The sequence below is a fragment of the Gallus gallus genome, chromosome 20 (assembly GCF_016699485.2).
Source record: "Gallus gallus isolate bGalGal1 chromosome 20, bGalGal1.mat.broiler.GRCg7b, whole genome shotgun sequence".
In the NCBI taxonomy this organism is placed as follows: domain Eukaryota; kingdom Metazoa; phylum Chordata; class Aves; order Galliformes; family Phasianidae; genus Gallus; species Gallus gallus.
Genome location: NC_052551.1, coordinates 9,342,144 through 9,357,480, shown reverse-complemented (window position 1 = coordinate 9,357,480; position 15,337 = coordinate 9,342,144). Strand labels below are relative to the sequence as shown.

At 52.4% G+C, this 15,337-nt stretch overlaps 1 protein-coding gene across 4 annotated transcripts; it reads left to right on the top strand.

Moving 5' to 3' along the window:
* The first annotated feature begins 733 nt into the window (after positions 1 to 733).
* Positions 734 to 13,894, top strand: EEF1A2 (eukaryotic translation elongation factor 1 alpha 2). Of its 4 annotated transcripts, none has more exons than NM_001032398.5 (8): positions 734 to 1,463; positions 2,753 to 2,966; positions 6,553 to 6,732; positions 7,672 to 7,968; positions 10,669 to 10,819; positions 12,097 to 12,353; positions 12,947 to 13,181; positions 13,543 to 13,894. In NM_001032398.5, the coding sequence occupies exons 2-8, from the start codon at positions 2,823 to 2,825 to the stop codon at positions 13,668 to 13,670; spliced, it is 1,392 nt and encodes a 463-aa protein (NP_001027570.3). In that variant the 5' UTR covers positions 734 to 1,463; positions 2,753 to 2,822; the 3' UTR covers positions 13,671 to 13,894. The 4 variants fall into 4 exon arrangements, with proteins under 4 accessions (NP_001027570.3, XP_024997991.1, XP_046758826.1 ...); XM_025142223.3 differs by having other exon boundaries at positions 1,439 to 2,464; positions 13,543 to 13,890; XM_046902870.1 differs by having other exon boundaries at positions 1,439 to 2,508; positions 13,543 to 13,890.
* The last annotated feature ends 1,443 nt before the right edge of the window (positions 13,895 to 15,337 follow it).

Sequence of the window (15,337 nt, the reverse complement as noted above, 5' to 3'; positions counted from 1 at the left end):
CTACCTGATATTTGTTAATGCAAAGGAAGCATCGTGGTAGGGCAGTAGGACATTATTCATGGTTTGCTTGTCCTAGGACTTGAACCTCATCTCCCATTACATTAAATGATGTTCACAAACCACAGATTCTTGAGCAACAGCCCTATATATTGCAAGTGCAGAAACATATTTTGCTCCATTTCTTCCTTCACTGTTTGCTCCTGGGCTAATGCATTTCCACTGAAGCAGAAATGTGGGTCAGTGCCCACAGAACTGTGCCCAGAGACACGTGTGCTCCTGCAATGACCTGTCCCCATCTCACTTGCTGGGAGCCCTGGGCTCCACGCCCACCCCAGCTCCATCCCTTCACCCCCAGGCTGCCATGAGGGTTCCAAGCCCCTCTTGGTCTCCACCTGCCCCAATCCCCCTGAATGAGGAGCTCCATCATTTCCACTCACTGACAAAAAAATACTTTCTTCTATCTCCTTCTGTCCCTCCATCCTCCTCCTTACCCTCCATCTCTTCAGGCTGTCCATCTGCTCCATTCCTCCTCTCCCACCTTCATCTTCTATCCCTACAGCTCTCCTGGCTTTCTGTCTTTCATCCCTCCACCTTCTTCCCATTCCTCTGTCTTCCATCCCACCATCTTCTTCCTACCTGTTCTCCATCCTTTCACCTCCCATCCCACCATGTCCCACTGTTCCATCTCTCCTGTTCCTCCCATCCTTCTATTCTTCTTATCCTTCCATTTCTGCCACCCCTCCATTTCTCTCATCCCTCCATCTTCCTCCCATCTCCTTACCTCCATCTCTTGTTTCTCTTTCCTCTTTTCCTCTTATTGTTCAATTTCTCCCTCCCTCCATCTTCCTCCCTTCTCTTTACCTCCCATCCTTCTGTCTGCATCCTCCTCTCTCCATCTCTCTTCCATTTCTCCTAACCTTCCACTCTTCCTAACCCTCTATTTATCTCTCCCTCCATTTCTCCCATCCCTTTATCCCCCATCTCTTCCCATCCATCCATCTCCCACCCTTCCACCTCTCCCACCCATCTGTCTACTGCTCCTCCATCTCTCCTCCCTTCCTCCCATCCTTCTATTCCCCCTATCCCCCTATTCCTCCCATCCCTTTACCCCTGGTCTCTACATCTCCCACTACTCCAGCTTTCATCCATTTCTCCCATCCCTCCATCTTCCTCCCATCCCTTTATCCCCCATCTCCTCCCCATCTCCCACTCTTCCACCTCTTCCATCTACCTTCCATCCCCAGTTCTCCCCCTCCGCCTCTCCCTGCTCTCTCCTCCTCTTTCTCTTCCTCCTCCTCCTCCTCCCCCCGGCTCGCCTCCTCCTCCCCCGCCCGGTACCGCATTGCCGTAGTGCGGGGGGGCCGCTGCATTGCGCTGCCGCCGTCAATAGGTGGGCCCCTCCCGGGGAGATAAAGCCGCCGGAGCCCAAGCTGGCAGCCTCTGCCGCCCCGACCGCCGCTCCGGTAAGAGCTCCGGTCCCCCCCGGGATCGGGCTGCTCGGAACGGGGGGGGGGGACCCGCTTGGGGGGGGGGGGCTGCTGGGGCGGGGGTACGATACGTGTTCATGGGGTGCTGCTGGCATCGAGGGTGGGGGAGACCCCTGGGATGGAGGGAGGAGATGGGGTTGGGCCGCTCCTTCAGTCCGCAGGTGGGAAACAGCCTGCATCCTGAAAGCTTGAGGAGAGGAAAAGGATAGCGTTGAAATTCAAAGGAAAAGTGAAAATAAATGAAAATAAATCAGAAAGGGGGGAGAGGGAGGGGAAACGAAGAAAAAGGGAAAGGAAAAAAAAAAAAGGGAAAAAGGAAAAAAAAAATCCAATAAATGAAAATAAAGGAATCCCCCGCTTCCCCGGCAGCCCCGCGCCCCGGGCGCACAGAAGGGAGAGCAGCCGACGCCGGGCACCTGCGCGGGGCTGCGCCATGGCCGGATCCTGCGCTCGTTCAAGGGCAGGGAGGAGGGCCGGGGGCAGCGGGGCTGTCACCACCCGTCCGAATCGCTGCGCGAGCAGAAAGCTGCCCCCGACCTGCTTCGCTTCTATGGGCAGCTTCATAAAATTGGATTTTATTAGACGTCAAATTAAAGCTCCTAATTGTGCAGAGCTTCTGTAGCAGCTGCGGCACCATGGTAACCCTGGGAGATGCCAGAACAGATCTATTGATTTTCGTTTTAAGCCTCCTCCCTCTGTTTCATCCAGATTCAGGGCAGCAAAATACCACAAAATCCCCCACAGCAGGCTCAGCTGTGCTGCCCTGCCCCGCTCTATGCAGCCCTGCTCAGGGAGGAGTGAGAGGGCTATTTTTGTCCGTCCCGTTTTTTGGGCACCATGTTGTCACCCAAGAGGTGAAGACACCCAGAGGGGACGGGCACCCATGGCTCCTCCCAGGGTGCCCACGAAATGGAGGGTTTGGAAATGGAATAGGGTTTGGAAAGACCTAGAAGGCAGCGGTGCAGAGCCATCAGAAGGTTGGGTTGTTTTTTTTTTTCCACAGAGGAAGGGCACCTTCGAGGTACCGATGACGTAGCCTTGGGAGCTGGGGGTCTCCAGGAAGGCAGATGATAAAATCATGGTATCTTGCTGAGAGCTGGACGCTGAATGTGGTGGCCAGAAATAGCCTGGCCAGTCTCCTCCGGGGGCGGGCTGGATCTGTCCCAGCATGAGCAGAGCTGCTGAGCCACGGCCACGCACCCCTGTCTGGGCTGGCAGTGCTGTGGTGGGGGCTGTGCTGACGCTGCCTTTTTTTCCCCTTACAGCCTCTCCATAAACGCAGCTGCGTCCCCAGCGCTCCCCCCACTGCCCGCCCTCCACGCGTAGCCCACCAGCATGGGGAAGGAGAAGACGCACATCAACATTGTCGTCATCGGGCATGTGGACTCTGGGAAATCCACCACCACCGGGCACCTCATCTACAAATGCGGGGGCATTGACAAAAGGACCATTGAGAAATTCGAGAAGGAGGCTGCTGAGGTGAGGAGAGTGTCCCCCTCCATGTCCCCTGCTCCGTGCTGATGTCCCATGGGCAATACGCCCCTTCTCCCGGTGATGCCATTCTCATACCTTTCTCCCTTTGTTCCCACCACTTTTTTCCCTCTGCATCCCAAGTCCTCCCGGCTCCTGTGGCCCATTGGTCCATTGGGTGCTTGCCCTCAATGCTGATCCCACCACCTGGGGATTTAGAAGATGGATGGTGGTACCAGCAGTAATGGCGAGGATTCTGGGAGAGCCATAATGCTGCAGGGCATGAAATTCCCACTGAATGTTGTGCATGAGGAGGAAAACCTGATAAATCCCTTCCAGCCCTGTGCATGACGATGAATTGCACCCCGTAACATCTCCTTCCAGCATCATAGGGCAGCCAGCATCAGCTGGAGTGCAAATTTGGCCCACTTGGCTAAAGATCCATCCCCTTAATGGGGGTCGATTGTAGCCCTCTGTATAGGAAAGCTGGCATGGAGTATAAGCATTTAAGTTGAATTCTTTTGTTTAGCCTCTCTAATGGTGCCATTTGTAGCAATGTCATAGTGCAGGCATTTCTCAGGCTGTTGTGCTGCAAAGCACCACCCAACGCCTATACTTTGGCATAGATCAAAGAGGAAAAAATATGCTGGGGGACAGAAGAGAACATTGCGAATGGGAAGAGCTGGGAAATAAGTGATGGTAAATTCTAGAGAGGTGGGTGAGCCAGGAGCAGGCTGGCTGTGTTACCCATGGGGCGGGTCTGCTCAGAAGAGGTCTCATCGTCATCATGTCGTGACCCTACCATAAATCCTTAATGCAGACATCCCTTAATTTTTTCTGGACAAAACCTCACGTTTAAAAGAAAAGAGAGAGAGGAAAAATAAAGAAGAAGCCCCCAGAGCTGCCATCCCTGACAGTACGTCTTGCTGTCTGTCTGTCTGTCTGAACCCTTTGAATGTGCCAATAGCATCTGAGCTACACCACCCCTTCTCCTGCCTCATTGTCAGTCTTCCCTTGCAGCCCTTAAGAGCAGAGCTTCTTCCTTAGAATATAATCATCTCCCTTTCCTTCATTTTAAAACGATCGCTGCTATCCCTTGGTATATTTCCAGCCCCTTACCTCCGGATCAGGTATGGCACGATGAGGTTATCACAGATGCGATTGCAGCTGTGTTAATTGAGCAGACATTTCCCCTGACTTGCCAGAATACGCAGGGACTGGAGCTGCTATTAATAGCCTATTGACTGAGCTTACCGACTCCATTTTCTGATGCAGGGCTGGGGAAGGGTTTTCTTCCATTAGGTGGCATTCTCAGGAAATGGAGGCCTGTGTGCACCCAAAAACAGCTATCAGAAAACACGGTCCGATTTTTTATTATTATTATTATTTTCTTTATCCTAAGAGGAAGGATTTTATTTTCCCTTTTGACTTCAGGGGCAGAAGCAGCAGCACCTCCGAGAGAGGAATTGTTCTCTTTAAAAAAAAAAAATAGAAAAAAAACCCTAAAGAAAAACCCCCAAACCAACAGTGTTTGTGATCTCCACATAGAAAGCTGTCCCTTTGCTGGGGTCTGATGGAGGAAATTCAGGCAGTTCTGGCACCAAACAGTGAAGGTATTGTGCAGTGCTGGATAATGCAGTGGGGTTTTTTTTTTCAACAACAGCTCTGGGTAACTGAATATACCCCATGAAAGGAGGGGAGCTGTTTGCTACATAAAGGATCTCACTTGTCTTCAGGTTATGTCTGATGGCACGTACCAGGGGGGTACGCAGAATGGACTGCTTTTGGTTGGGTATGAATCCCTGCAGTTCCTATGAGGAAATGCTGGGTTTTAGGATCAGCTGGGTGCCCTCACGTGAAGCTGCACCCTGGGGCCTGCTCTGTGCCTCAGGTTCCCCACCCCTAAGCATACTGCTGATGGCTGAAAGGCTGGGGGGTTCTTTAGTTGAGCTCCTGCCTGAGCGTGCCTCATTATCAATGCATTCCACAAAATAAATCCCTTTTTCCTTAACCTTCCTCTTGGCTTGGGCAGTAAATTAGCATGCTCTAATGATGCCCTAAATATCCTCCAGCAAGGGAGGGAGTGGGGGTGCATGCTGGAAAGGGTTAACCTCCCAGCTCCCTCTCTGCATCTTTTGCCATATTGGAGCAAAGATGTGATTCTGGATTTTTCCACCCCCTGCTCCTGCGGGCACAGAGCTCGGGGCTGCCCACTGGGCTGCGGCATCACCCGGCACTCCCTCTGAGGAAGGGGAGGTTTGCTCTGGCTGTAGGATTTGGGCTGTAATCCCCCCCCGCCCCCCGCCCCGAGCAAGCTGCAAAGTCATCGCGGCACTCGGCTGTTACATAAAGGGGCTGGCACCGTTAATTCCTCGTGCTGCTCGGGCACGGGGCTGCGATCCCATACCGGTGCAGGCGGGGTGCGTTGGGTGCGGTGCTGCAGCATCCTCCCCGATCCTCCCCTGTGAGCAGCGCTGGAGCGCTCGCTGCCTGCCAGCAGGAGGCATTTCCCTCCGGACCGGTGATCTATAATGGCCCATTATGAATTTTATGCACTGATGCTCCAGAAGAAATCGCTGCTGCAGACATGGGACCGTGGTACGGCACCTCCGTCCTTGCGCGGCAGTTACAGCACATTACATCATCAGCAAATGACCTATTTCTTTAGCTGAATTCTATTTTCCACCTTAGAAAGCTTGCCTCTTCAGCCAAGGTCTGGTGATTGACACACGTTAACCCTCTGGTCCACCTGGGCTGCCCTGGGACACAGTGGGACAGGGCTGAGCTTGTCCCCCCCCATCGGTGTGGGATCCCTGTTCAGAGCCTGGGGAAGGTCTGGCTCTGCTTGGTGGCATCAAAGGACACCGACCCAAAGGAAGCAGCACCCTGATTTTAGCAGGGCGTGTGCTTCATTGCAGGCCAGAGAGATTTTCAGTGGCCCATCTCGCCCAGCGTGATTTTCTACATGACAGTGTTGGCTGGGATTTGGGCCATTTGGCAGTGACAGTTGGTCTGTCTGCAGCTCGCAGTCGCTTTTCGTGCAAATTCGCACACTCTGTGGCAAAAATCAATCACGTTTCTGTTCAGCTCCTAGCAACCCTCTTGCATTTCATTTTCTTTTAACCCATTCCCCTGCTACATCCTGTTAGTTTGGGGCTCCCTCACTTAGCAATGGCTTTTCCCTCCATCCAGCCGCCTCGTGTTCACTTAAAAGATTAAAATACAGCAGCAAGAAGCTTCCCAGCACTGCTGTGTAATTCTGTATCAGTGTGATTTCACAGCAGCCCTGCAGGGTTGTGGCATCTCGTGGAGGAGACCTTGCTGGTCTCCGGCTCCAGCTTCTTATCCAGTCCCACCACGAATCCTCTTCATAGCTCTGCTTCCAACCTCTTCTCCATCCTACCGGGGAACGTGTTTAGGACTATGTCTCCTTTCCACTGTGTATACTGACATATAGATGATGGCTGCCATTGACTTCAGGGGGTTGGCAACGTGACCCTTTGCCTTCATGGCTATGGGAGATGGGACGTGCTCCATTAGTGGGGGGTGCCCTGGGTTTGGGGCTCTGACCAGCTCTCATCTTTGTCTTGGACAGATGGGGAAGGGGTCCTTCAAATACGCCTGGGTGCTGGACAAGCTGAAGGCCGAGCGTGAGCGTGGCATCACCATTGACATCTCACTGTGGAAATTTGAGACCACCAAGTACTACATCACCATCATCGATGCGCCCGGCCACAGGGACTTCATCAAGAACATGATCACTGGCACATCCCAGGTGAGCACGGGAGGCCAGGAGCTGCTGGATGTGGGAGGCTGAGGTGGCACCAGTGAGCAGTGGTGAGCAGGGTCCATGCAAGAGGTGGCACCAGGTCCCTCTCTGGATGCTGAGGAAAGGGTTTCCTTGGGCAAAAAGGAGTGGTTTCTCTACACCACTTCCCTTGCTTGTATGAGCTGGGGATGAATATGGACTCTGAGAAGCAACAGGATGTTGTGAGCTATAGGTCTTTTGTGAGAATGTCTCCCATGTTATTTTAGCCTCAGACAACTCAAACATACAAGACGCTTCCCACAGACTATTGGGTTTTATTGGCCAGATGAGACTCTGTGGGTCTTTCCTCTTTCTCAAAACAGCCATCTTTGTTCCATAAATCACGCCACAATGCCAAACTGCGGTCTGTGTCTCCAGGGTAAGGTAGCTTCCCCCTGCTGCACTGCACTGCACTGCAGGGCATTTCTGCATCCCAGAGCCCTTCATGGGCACTGGGTGAGCCTTGCTGCATGCCCCTTGAGGCCAGCTGGGTAGTGCACGCCTTTTTCCAAACGCAGACAGCTTCTGTCATTGACACTGTGGACAGGAGTAAGCTCTGGGAGCTCCTCCATCAACCATGGAGATTGCTAAAATGACTTTAGTGGGGTTTTAGGTAAGGCTTTGGCCCTGCATGCATGGGTGGTCAGGATGAGGGCCTGGTTAGATCCACACAACTTAGAATGATCCATCCTGTTGTCGAACATATTGCAAAAGCATGCACAATTGGCAAGAATAAAATAACATGGGTCAGGGTTGAGGTAGATCAGCAGGGTTTTGGGTAGCAGCTGGCAAGGCATCTGCCTAAGGCGTGTTCGTTCTGAGTAATGTTCCCTTTGGGACATACTCAGAGCTCCCAGGAGCAGCATTCTCAGGGACAGCAGCAGCTCATCATCTCTCTCCTCCCAGGCTGACTGCGCCGTACTGATTGTTGCTGCCGGTGTCGGTGAGTTTGAAGCCGGCATCTCCAAGAACGGGCAGACCCGTGAGCACGCCCTGCTGGCTTACACCCTGGGGGTGAAGCAGCTCATTGTGGGCATCAACAAGATGGATTCCACGGAGCCTGCATACAGCGAGAAACGCTACGATGAGATCGTCAAGGAGGTCAGCGCCTACATCAAGAAGATCGGCTACAACCCAGCCACGGTTCCCTTCGTGCCCATCTCGGGCTGGCACGGGGACAACATGCTGGAGCCATCCCCCAATGTAAGTGTGTGTTGTGTCGTGCTGTTCTCCCACTCTTAGTATCTGCATCCAGGCTGAGGTTGGCTTTGGTGCCGTGAAAGCCACAGGCACGCTTCATGCACCCGTCATGCGCAACGACCCACGTTGCCGGTGTAGATGTTTGTCACGTCGCTGTGATTGTGCTGGGATGAATGGGAGCAGTGTGCATGCTTCTTGTTGTACCATGGCCAGACATCCCAGTGGCTCTCCGTGAGCATCCTCACATGATCTGTAGGGCCGTGCTTCTGGGATCTAATTTAAAAATTTTGCTTCGTCAGAGCCGTGTTGACGTTAGAGCCGTCCACAGCAATTGTCATGCTCAGCAGGAACAGCATGAGTGGTTTTAGGGCATTGTTTTCCCAGGCAAACAACACGATCTGGTTGCAGGGTTGGAGCAGTTCCCACCACACAGCCTGGCTAACACATGCTGCATATTGGGTGCTTCTTTGCATTGATGCCATATCAGCTGCACCCATGTTCCACTGCTGGGACTCCAATTTTTAAGGCTATTTTTGCATGGGAAGGTACCATGATTTCCTTGAACATCCATTTGGGGTTTTTCCTTGGCCAGTCAATTCCAAACTGGCCTCTCCCTTTGTGTATCAATGCTGATGATGCAAAGATACGGCGCTATTTCTTCATACAATGGCAGGGGAGAAAGAAGAGATTAAAGAGGTGTGGGGGTTCTTTGTCAGACCAGATGCCAATAGCAGTTGTTACATCTTTTTTTTGGAGAAAAAGCTCCCCCAGCTTCAGTCTTCTAAAGACTAAAGAAGGTCTTGTGACCTTGAGCAAGTTGCTCAGTGCTGAAACACAGTGGTACCTTGGGAAGCCAACTGGAAACTCAACGCTTCAGGAAGACTTAGGACTTCACTTGTGGATTTGGGGTCAGCAATCCAAAAGGAGGGAGGCAACGTGTCCAAGTACAGCCAGGGGAGGTTGGGATTGAGATCCTGAGCTAGAGGAGTGCTGCAATGCAACCTCACACCGACTTGGCATGTAGCTCATAGCCTTGCACAGGAAAGACAGCTCATGAGAAGCTTGGGGCTAGCTTGGAACAAGTGGGTTTTTGGGAGATTCCTTTCCCCTGTAGAGTGGAGCTGGGATAAGGTCAGCTGCGGTCATGCCAAGCCCAGCTGCATAGTTCCTGGGTGCCTCCAAATCAGGCTCCAAATGTCAGCAGCTGCTGGGCAGGGAAGATGATCCTGAACAATTCGCTATTAATAGGCTGCAGAGGGGAGGCACAGGGCAGGATGGGCCTCACTGGCTTCGTTCCTCTGATGGGAGGCTGGGAGAGTCAGGGGGGAAGAACTGGCTGCGGGGCTGGGGGTCCAGGGAAGCTCTGCTGAAAGGATGCATGGACATTCTGTATCCCATGATGTGGTTCTCAGGGTCCCCTCCTACCTCTGTGGGGACAGAGTGACAGAGTCCACCTCCCCACACTGCATTGCTTCTAGGAAAGCTTGGGTGGGAATCCAGTGCAAATCTCTCTCTTCCTACTCCTCACCCTCCAGGAAAGCTCTGATTATTCTCACTCGCATATTTCCAGCTAGCTTTCACTAGAGGAAGAGGCAGCCAGGTGACTTGTACATGCATCAGGGGGCAGACAGCCAGGGTTGGGGTTGGAACTAGATGATCTTTAAGGTCCCCACCAATCTAAGTCATTCTGTGATTCTATGCTTGTGCAGTGGTGTAGCAGCTGCATCCCATTGGACTGCATGGTCATGGGGCTGGAGCCCTACATGAGAGAATGTAGCCCATGGCCCTGATGCACAGCATTGCTAGGCTAACCAGAAAAAATGACAGTTTGACATTTTCTAGCTTTTTGGCAAATGGGGTTTTGCATTAAGCTGGCTTTCTGTTGCTACAGCTGACAGAACGAGGCCACTTATGGGTTTGGAGTCTTTTTCTCTGAGGGGTACTGCAGCCCAAATACACCTCATCTGTGATGCAAGATTGGGATGCATGGGGTACAGAGTGGGCAAAACTGGAGAAACGTGACTGCTTTATAAAATGAAGTTGGAGTGCAATAGGAATTAAAGCTCAGCTGTTAATGATGGGAGCTTGAGCTTGCAGCACCCATGGCTGACAACACAAGTTGTAACACACAACCTGTCAGACTGTGTTACGTCAGAGCCTGTTTCTGCCATGGAGCTGTGGAATAGTTATGGCTCTTGGGAAGTGGATTTGGGGGCAAACACTAGCAAGGTTTTGTTGTGCAATGGTGTGCTTTGGGCAACAAGTAGCACCCAAGGCTCCAATGCTGGGCAGAATTATCTGTGACAAACAATCCTGCCCCTTAGCAGCTTTGAGGAAACTCACTGGCTCTACAGTTCCTGTGCTGAGCGCTGGGTACATGTGGCTGGTGTGGGAAGGCAACGCCTCTGGGTTAGGAATGGAGGCTGCAGGTTTGCTGGGTTTAACCACTTTCATCCTTTTTCTTCGGCTCATGGATGTTTCACATGTTTCTGGGGGAGAGGGGAGAATGGGGATGGAGCTGGATGAAGGGATGCAGGTGAACATGCAGACGTGGTGGAATGCAAAGACCTTACCAAACCCAAATAAATCCAGGCTGCAGCTAAACCAGCTCCAGACATGTCCTAATAGGACACCTCAGTGGGACCATCTCAGGGTGCTGAGGACAGGCACACTCAGTGCATACTGTTGCTGTTCTGTCTGCAGATGCCTTGGTTCAAGGGCTGGAAGGTGGAGCGCAAGGAAGGCAACGCAAGCGGGGTGTCCCTCCTGGAGGCCCTGGACACCATCCTGCCCCCCACCCGCCCCACAGACAAACCCCTGCGCCTGCCCCTGCAGGATGTCTACAAGATTGGAGGTGAGCTACCATCAGCGTGACTCTTTGGAACTGTAGCCTTCCTTCCACAGGGATCTGGGGATGATGTTTCCAGGTATTGGGAAGCTGGAGGGATTGGACTTATTGAACTTCAAATAATACTGGGGAGAAGGGTATTTGCTCCAGGGCAGAGACCCCATGTGAGACTTTGGGTTGGAGGCGGACGTGCCCGAAGATGCCCAGAGATGTGAGAGGATAGCAGTGAGCTCTCCTCAGTGAACACGATGCCAAAATGGCTGCAGATTTGGGTGTCCCAGAGGTCACGGCTGGCAGAACCAGGTGGAGACCAGCCAGGAATGAGATTCTGCTTGACTGTAGTCACTGATGCTCCCAAATGCTGGTGTCCATCAGCAGCACCTCCATGTGCCCAGCTGCACCACGGGACCAGCCTTTTAGGGAACATGGATAGTGACGTGGGCACTTCTCAGGGCTTTAAATATCCCTTTGCTCTCTGTCCTGCTGGCAGCACTGGGCATCCCTGCAGAGCCATTTCCAGCCCTTTCCATACTTTCCAAAGAGCACGTGCATTGCAGAAACTGGCTACGTTGAATGTCGCTCCCTCGCTTTTAGTGAGCATTTTAATGCAAGCTTTTGTTTGCAATAGAGATGAGGGATGGTGGGCAGCTCTGCATCCTCCTCTGTCTCAGCTGGGGGAAAGACAGGGTTTTGTCGAGGGATTAGGCAGGTCCTTAGGGAACAGGGACACTGTGGGAGGGGTGGAACTGAGGGAAATAGAGCTGGTGTGGAAAAGTGGATGGATCCCACCAGCCTCTTTTCCAGGTTTTTTCTCTTAATCACCTCAGTCTAAAGGTGAGTTTTCCTCAAATCTCCTGTTGACACAAGGTGCAGAATGTCCCATTCGTCTAATCAGCCATCCTGTCCCCTGATGCAGTGAGGATGACGAGTCCATCAGGGTGTGTTGTTGCACACACACTGCAATGTTCCTGGTCCTCTGCACAGAAGGGAATGGTTGCTGTGAAGGAAAAATTTCCAGGGCACATGGTTGCTCATGGCCATTGAACTGTGATGCAATCCCATATTTTTTTTTAATTTTTTTTTTTTTTTTACAAAACATTGGGTAGAAAGGGCTGATTAATGATATTTTTGAAGATCCTGAAGTTGATCTTGCAGCTAATAACTAATTTTTTGGTTTGGCAAGAGACAAATGCAGTCTCTGATAAAAGCCATTGGAAATGACCCGCTGCCCATCACGTGCTTTGTGGGTAACATTCTGCTCTGATCTCTCCTTGCCCCTGCAGGAATTGGCACAGTTCCCGTGGGCCGAGTGGAGACTGGCATCCTGCGACCCGGCATGGTGGTCACCTTTGCGCCTGTGAATATCACCACTGAGGTGAAGTCAGTGGAGATGCACCACGAGGCGCTGAGCGAGGCCCTGCCTGGAGACAATGTTGGCTTCAACGTGAAGAATGTCTCCGTCAAGGACATCCGCCGTGGGAATGTCTGTGGGGACAGCAAGTCAGACCCGCCGCAGGAGGCAGCACAGTTCACGTCTCAGGTCAGCTGATTAGAATTCTATTCTTGTTCCGTTACACTTTTACTCTACTCCGTTCCACTCCATTCCATTCCACTCTACTCTTCTCCCTTCCACTCCATTCCATTCCGATGGACTCTGTGCTGTTCCACTCCATTCCATTCCACTCCATTCCATTCCATTCTGTCCCCAACATCCAGCAGCTCACAGCCTTGCAGAGCTGCCATTGAGGAGATAACACCTAGGGGAGCAGCATACCCAACAGGGAAAGCTGAACATTTTAGAGGTTGCCTGGGGTTTAAGCCTTGGGTTTGCAATTTGCATGCTGGTGCACATGAAAATGGCTGCTCCCTCTCCCAAATGCGGCTGGCTCTGGAGAAGAGCAGGACTAGGTCACCTCTCACAGTGAGGTGCCTGCAACCTGTGTGCTGAATAAATAAGTAATAGCTTAGGTAACGCTTTAAACAAAGGAAGGATTCTGCCATGAAAGCCAATTAGCTCTTCTCTATGTGTGGCACGAGATGGCGTTGATTTCCCAACCTTGCTGGTCTTTGCTGGCACTGAGCTGTGCAAGACCCCATAGCCAAGTCCCTTTGGATCTTTGTTGTGTCCCGTAGGTGATCATCCTGAACCACCCCGGGCAGATCAGCGCCGGATACTCACCTGTCATCGACTGCCACACCGCACACATCGCCTGCAAGTTTGCTGAGCTGAAGGAGAAGATCGACCGACGCTCCGGCAAGAAGCTGGAGGACAACCCCAAATCCCTGAAATCGGGTGATGCGGCCATCGTGGAGATGATTCCTGGCAAGCCGATGTGTGTGGAGAGCTTCTCCCAGTACCCACCCCTTGGTAAGGGATTGGCTCCTGCGTGGTGTCCCGTGGAGGAGCATGGAGGCTGCTTGGGTGCAGACCTCACAGCGGTCATGCTGAACCTCCCACTGGTCAGACGGGGAGCAGAGGGAGGTTTATGTATTCCATTGCTGCTCCATCTGCAAAATCTGATGCATGAGCAGGGTTAGGGCAGGTGGGACAGGCTCCCTACTGGGCTGGGTTTTCCCTTTGGGAATCACTGCAACCCAACAGTGGCGCTGTGCAGGAGCGTTTCTCAGCTTCCCTATCTCTGCCCTGACACAAAACTGATCGGGGGAAGAATCAGAACCTTTCAGGGGGTGGCACAGCCACATCACTCACATCCTCCTCCATTCCCCAGGCCGCTTTGCTGTCCGTGACATGCGGCAGACCGTGGCCGTGGGCGTCATCAAGAACGTGGAGAAGAAGAGCGGCGGGGCCGGCAAAGTCACCAAGTCTGCCCAGAAGGCCCAGAAGGCTGGCAAATGAATTGTGGGCTCCCAGTGCGTAGCGCAGAAACCATCCCTGACACCAGGACGCTGCCACCGTCTCCCCCCGGCGCATGTGTGCACATCAGCTTGTAAGAGTTTATATGTCAACGACTGGATGCTCACCATTAAGGTCCAGTGGAAATTCTTTAAAAGGAAAAGCATGTTCCAGCGTTTGTGAGGCTTCATGTTAATTTTACCAATAAAACTGGTACAACATCCACAGTGGAAAAAAAAAAAAAATAACAAACAAAACAAACATAAAAACCAACCACCACCAATAACAACAACAACAAAAAAAACCAAACCAACCAACCAACCCCAAAGGTGTGGAGCTCTGTGTGTGTGTGTGTGTGTGTGTGTGTGTGTGTGTCATTGAGAGGGGCGGGTTTTCTGGCTCTGTGTGGGGTCGATGCTGGGATGGCCACAGGCAAGGATGGGAGCACCCATGGGCACCCAACGCCAGCCGTTCCCTGGCTCTCACCCCTGGACCCTGAGGTTTATGGGCTCATTTCCCTGATGTAAAGCAGGGGCTGCTCTTGCAGTGGAGTTTTGGTGTTCTCCTTAACCTGCTCAGCTCTAATATCAATTATCAGGCCCTTCATTATTATTTTTCCCATGCTGAATAGGCTTGAGTTAACTCCCTAATGTTATTCCGCTTAAAGGGAAAAAATAACACCTGCGCCTCCTTGAAAAGCTAGCAATATCATTTTTATACTACTTAATAATTCTGGGAGAAGTGTCCACAGCTGCCTCTCCTCCATATATTTCCTTCCCTCATCCACAGCAGATCCCCCAGAAGCCTTTCTCACCCAAACGAAACCATAAGCAGAGGGCAGAGGTGCCCAATGGCTGCCCAGAGCCCCACAATTCAGGGTGTCCACTCGGGGCTGTGTCCTGGCCCCACTGCAAACTTGTAGAGCAGGAGAAGGTGTACCCACACAGCACAGGATGCCTGAACAACAGAGGCTGCAGCTGGGAGGTGCTTAGGACTGACCAAAGGGTGGGATGTGGATTAGTGGGCATGGTGGGGATGGGTTGGTGGTTGGACTAAATGATCTTAGAGGTCTTTTCAACCTTTATGATTCTATAATGCTGAGTGCAAGGGTGGAGGAGGTGCAAGGGGCTGCTTGCACTGTGCCATAGTGCTCTGGGGACCTCCATAGACCTCTGGGGACCTCCCTTGAAGATGGGGCTGGCAGCACACCGGGGCATCATCCTGTGCTTGTAAAGCAATGCTTAGGAGAAGTAACAGCCACCTGGCAGAGGATGCAGGGTGAAAGACAGCACCACACCAGCTCCCTCCCAGGAGGCCCCAGAGGCACAAAGGATCATTGCTGTTTATGTTGCAGGAGCACCTCTTTATTAACATGCTCTGCAGTGCTGCATGCCCCAGGCAAAGCCCCAAGCCACCACAATCCCTGGCCAGCTCACAGTGCTGCCTTCCCCAAAACTGCACTCACAGAGCACCAGGGTTCCTCTTTGTACCCACTGCTGTTTCCAAGGAGGATGGCAGAACCTCACCCCACGCACAGCTTTCCCCCATCCTTTAGCAGTGGGGACAGGAGCTCCCATAGGGACATTCCTGCTGCTCTGTGCAGTGCCTCCAGCTCTCCTGGCCCCAACAGGAACCGGTCCTGGAGCAGCAGGGACCTTGGGGTCAGACGA

Excerpts from the sequence above, each read along its gene's own strand:
- EEF1A2 (NM_001032398.5), top strand. The coding sequence starts at position 2,823 with ATGGGGAAGGAGAAGACGCACATCAACATTGTCGTCATCGGGCATGTG. Across the intron at positions 6,733-7,671 it reads TGATCACTGGCACATCCCAG|GCTGACTGCGCCGTACTGAT; the intron begins GTGAGCACGGGA and ends CTCTCCTCCCAG. Across the intron at positions 13,182-13,542 it reads CTCCCAGTACCCACCCCTTG|GCCGCTTTGCTGTCCGTGAC; the intron begins GTAAGGGATTGG and ends TCCATTCCCCAG.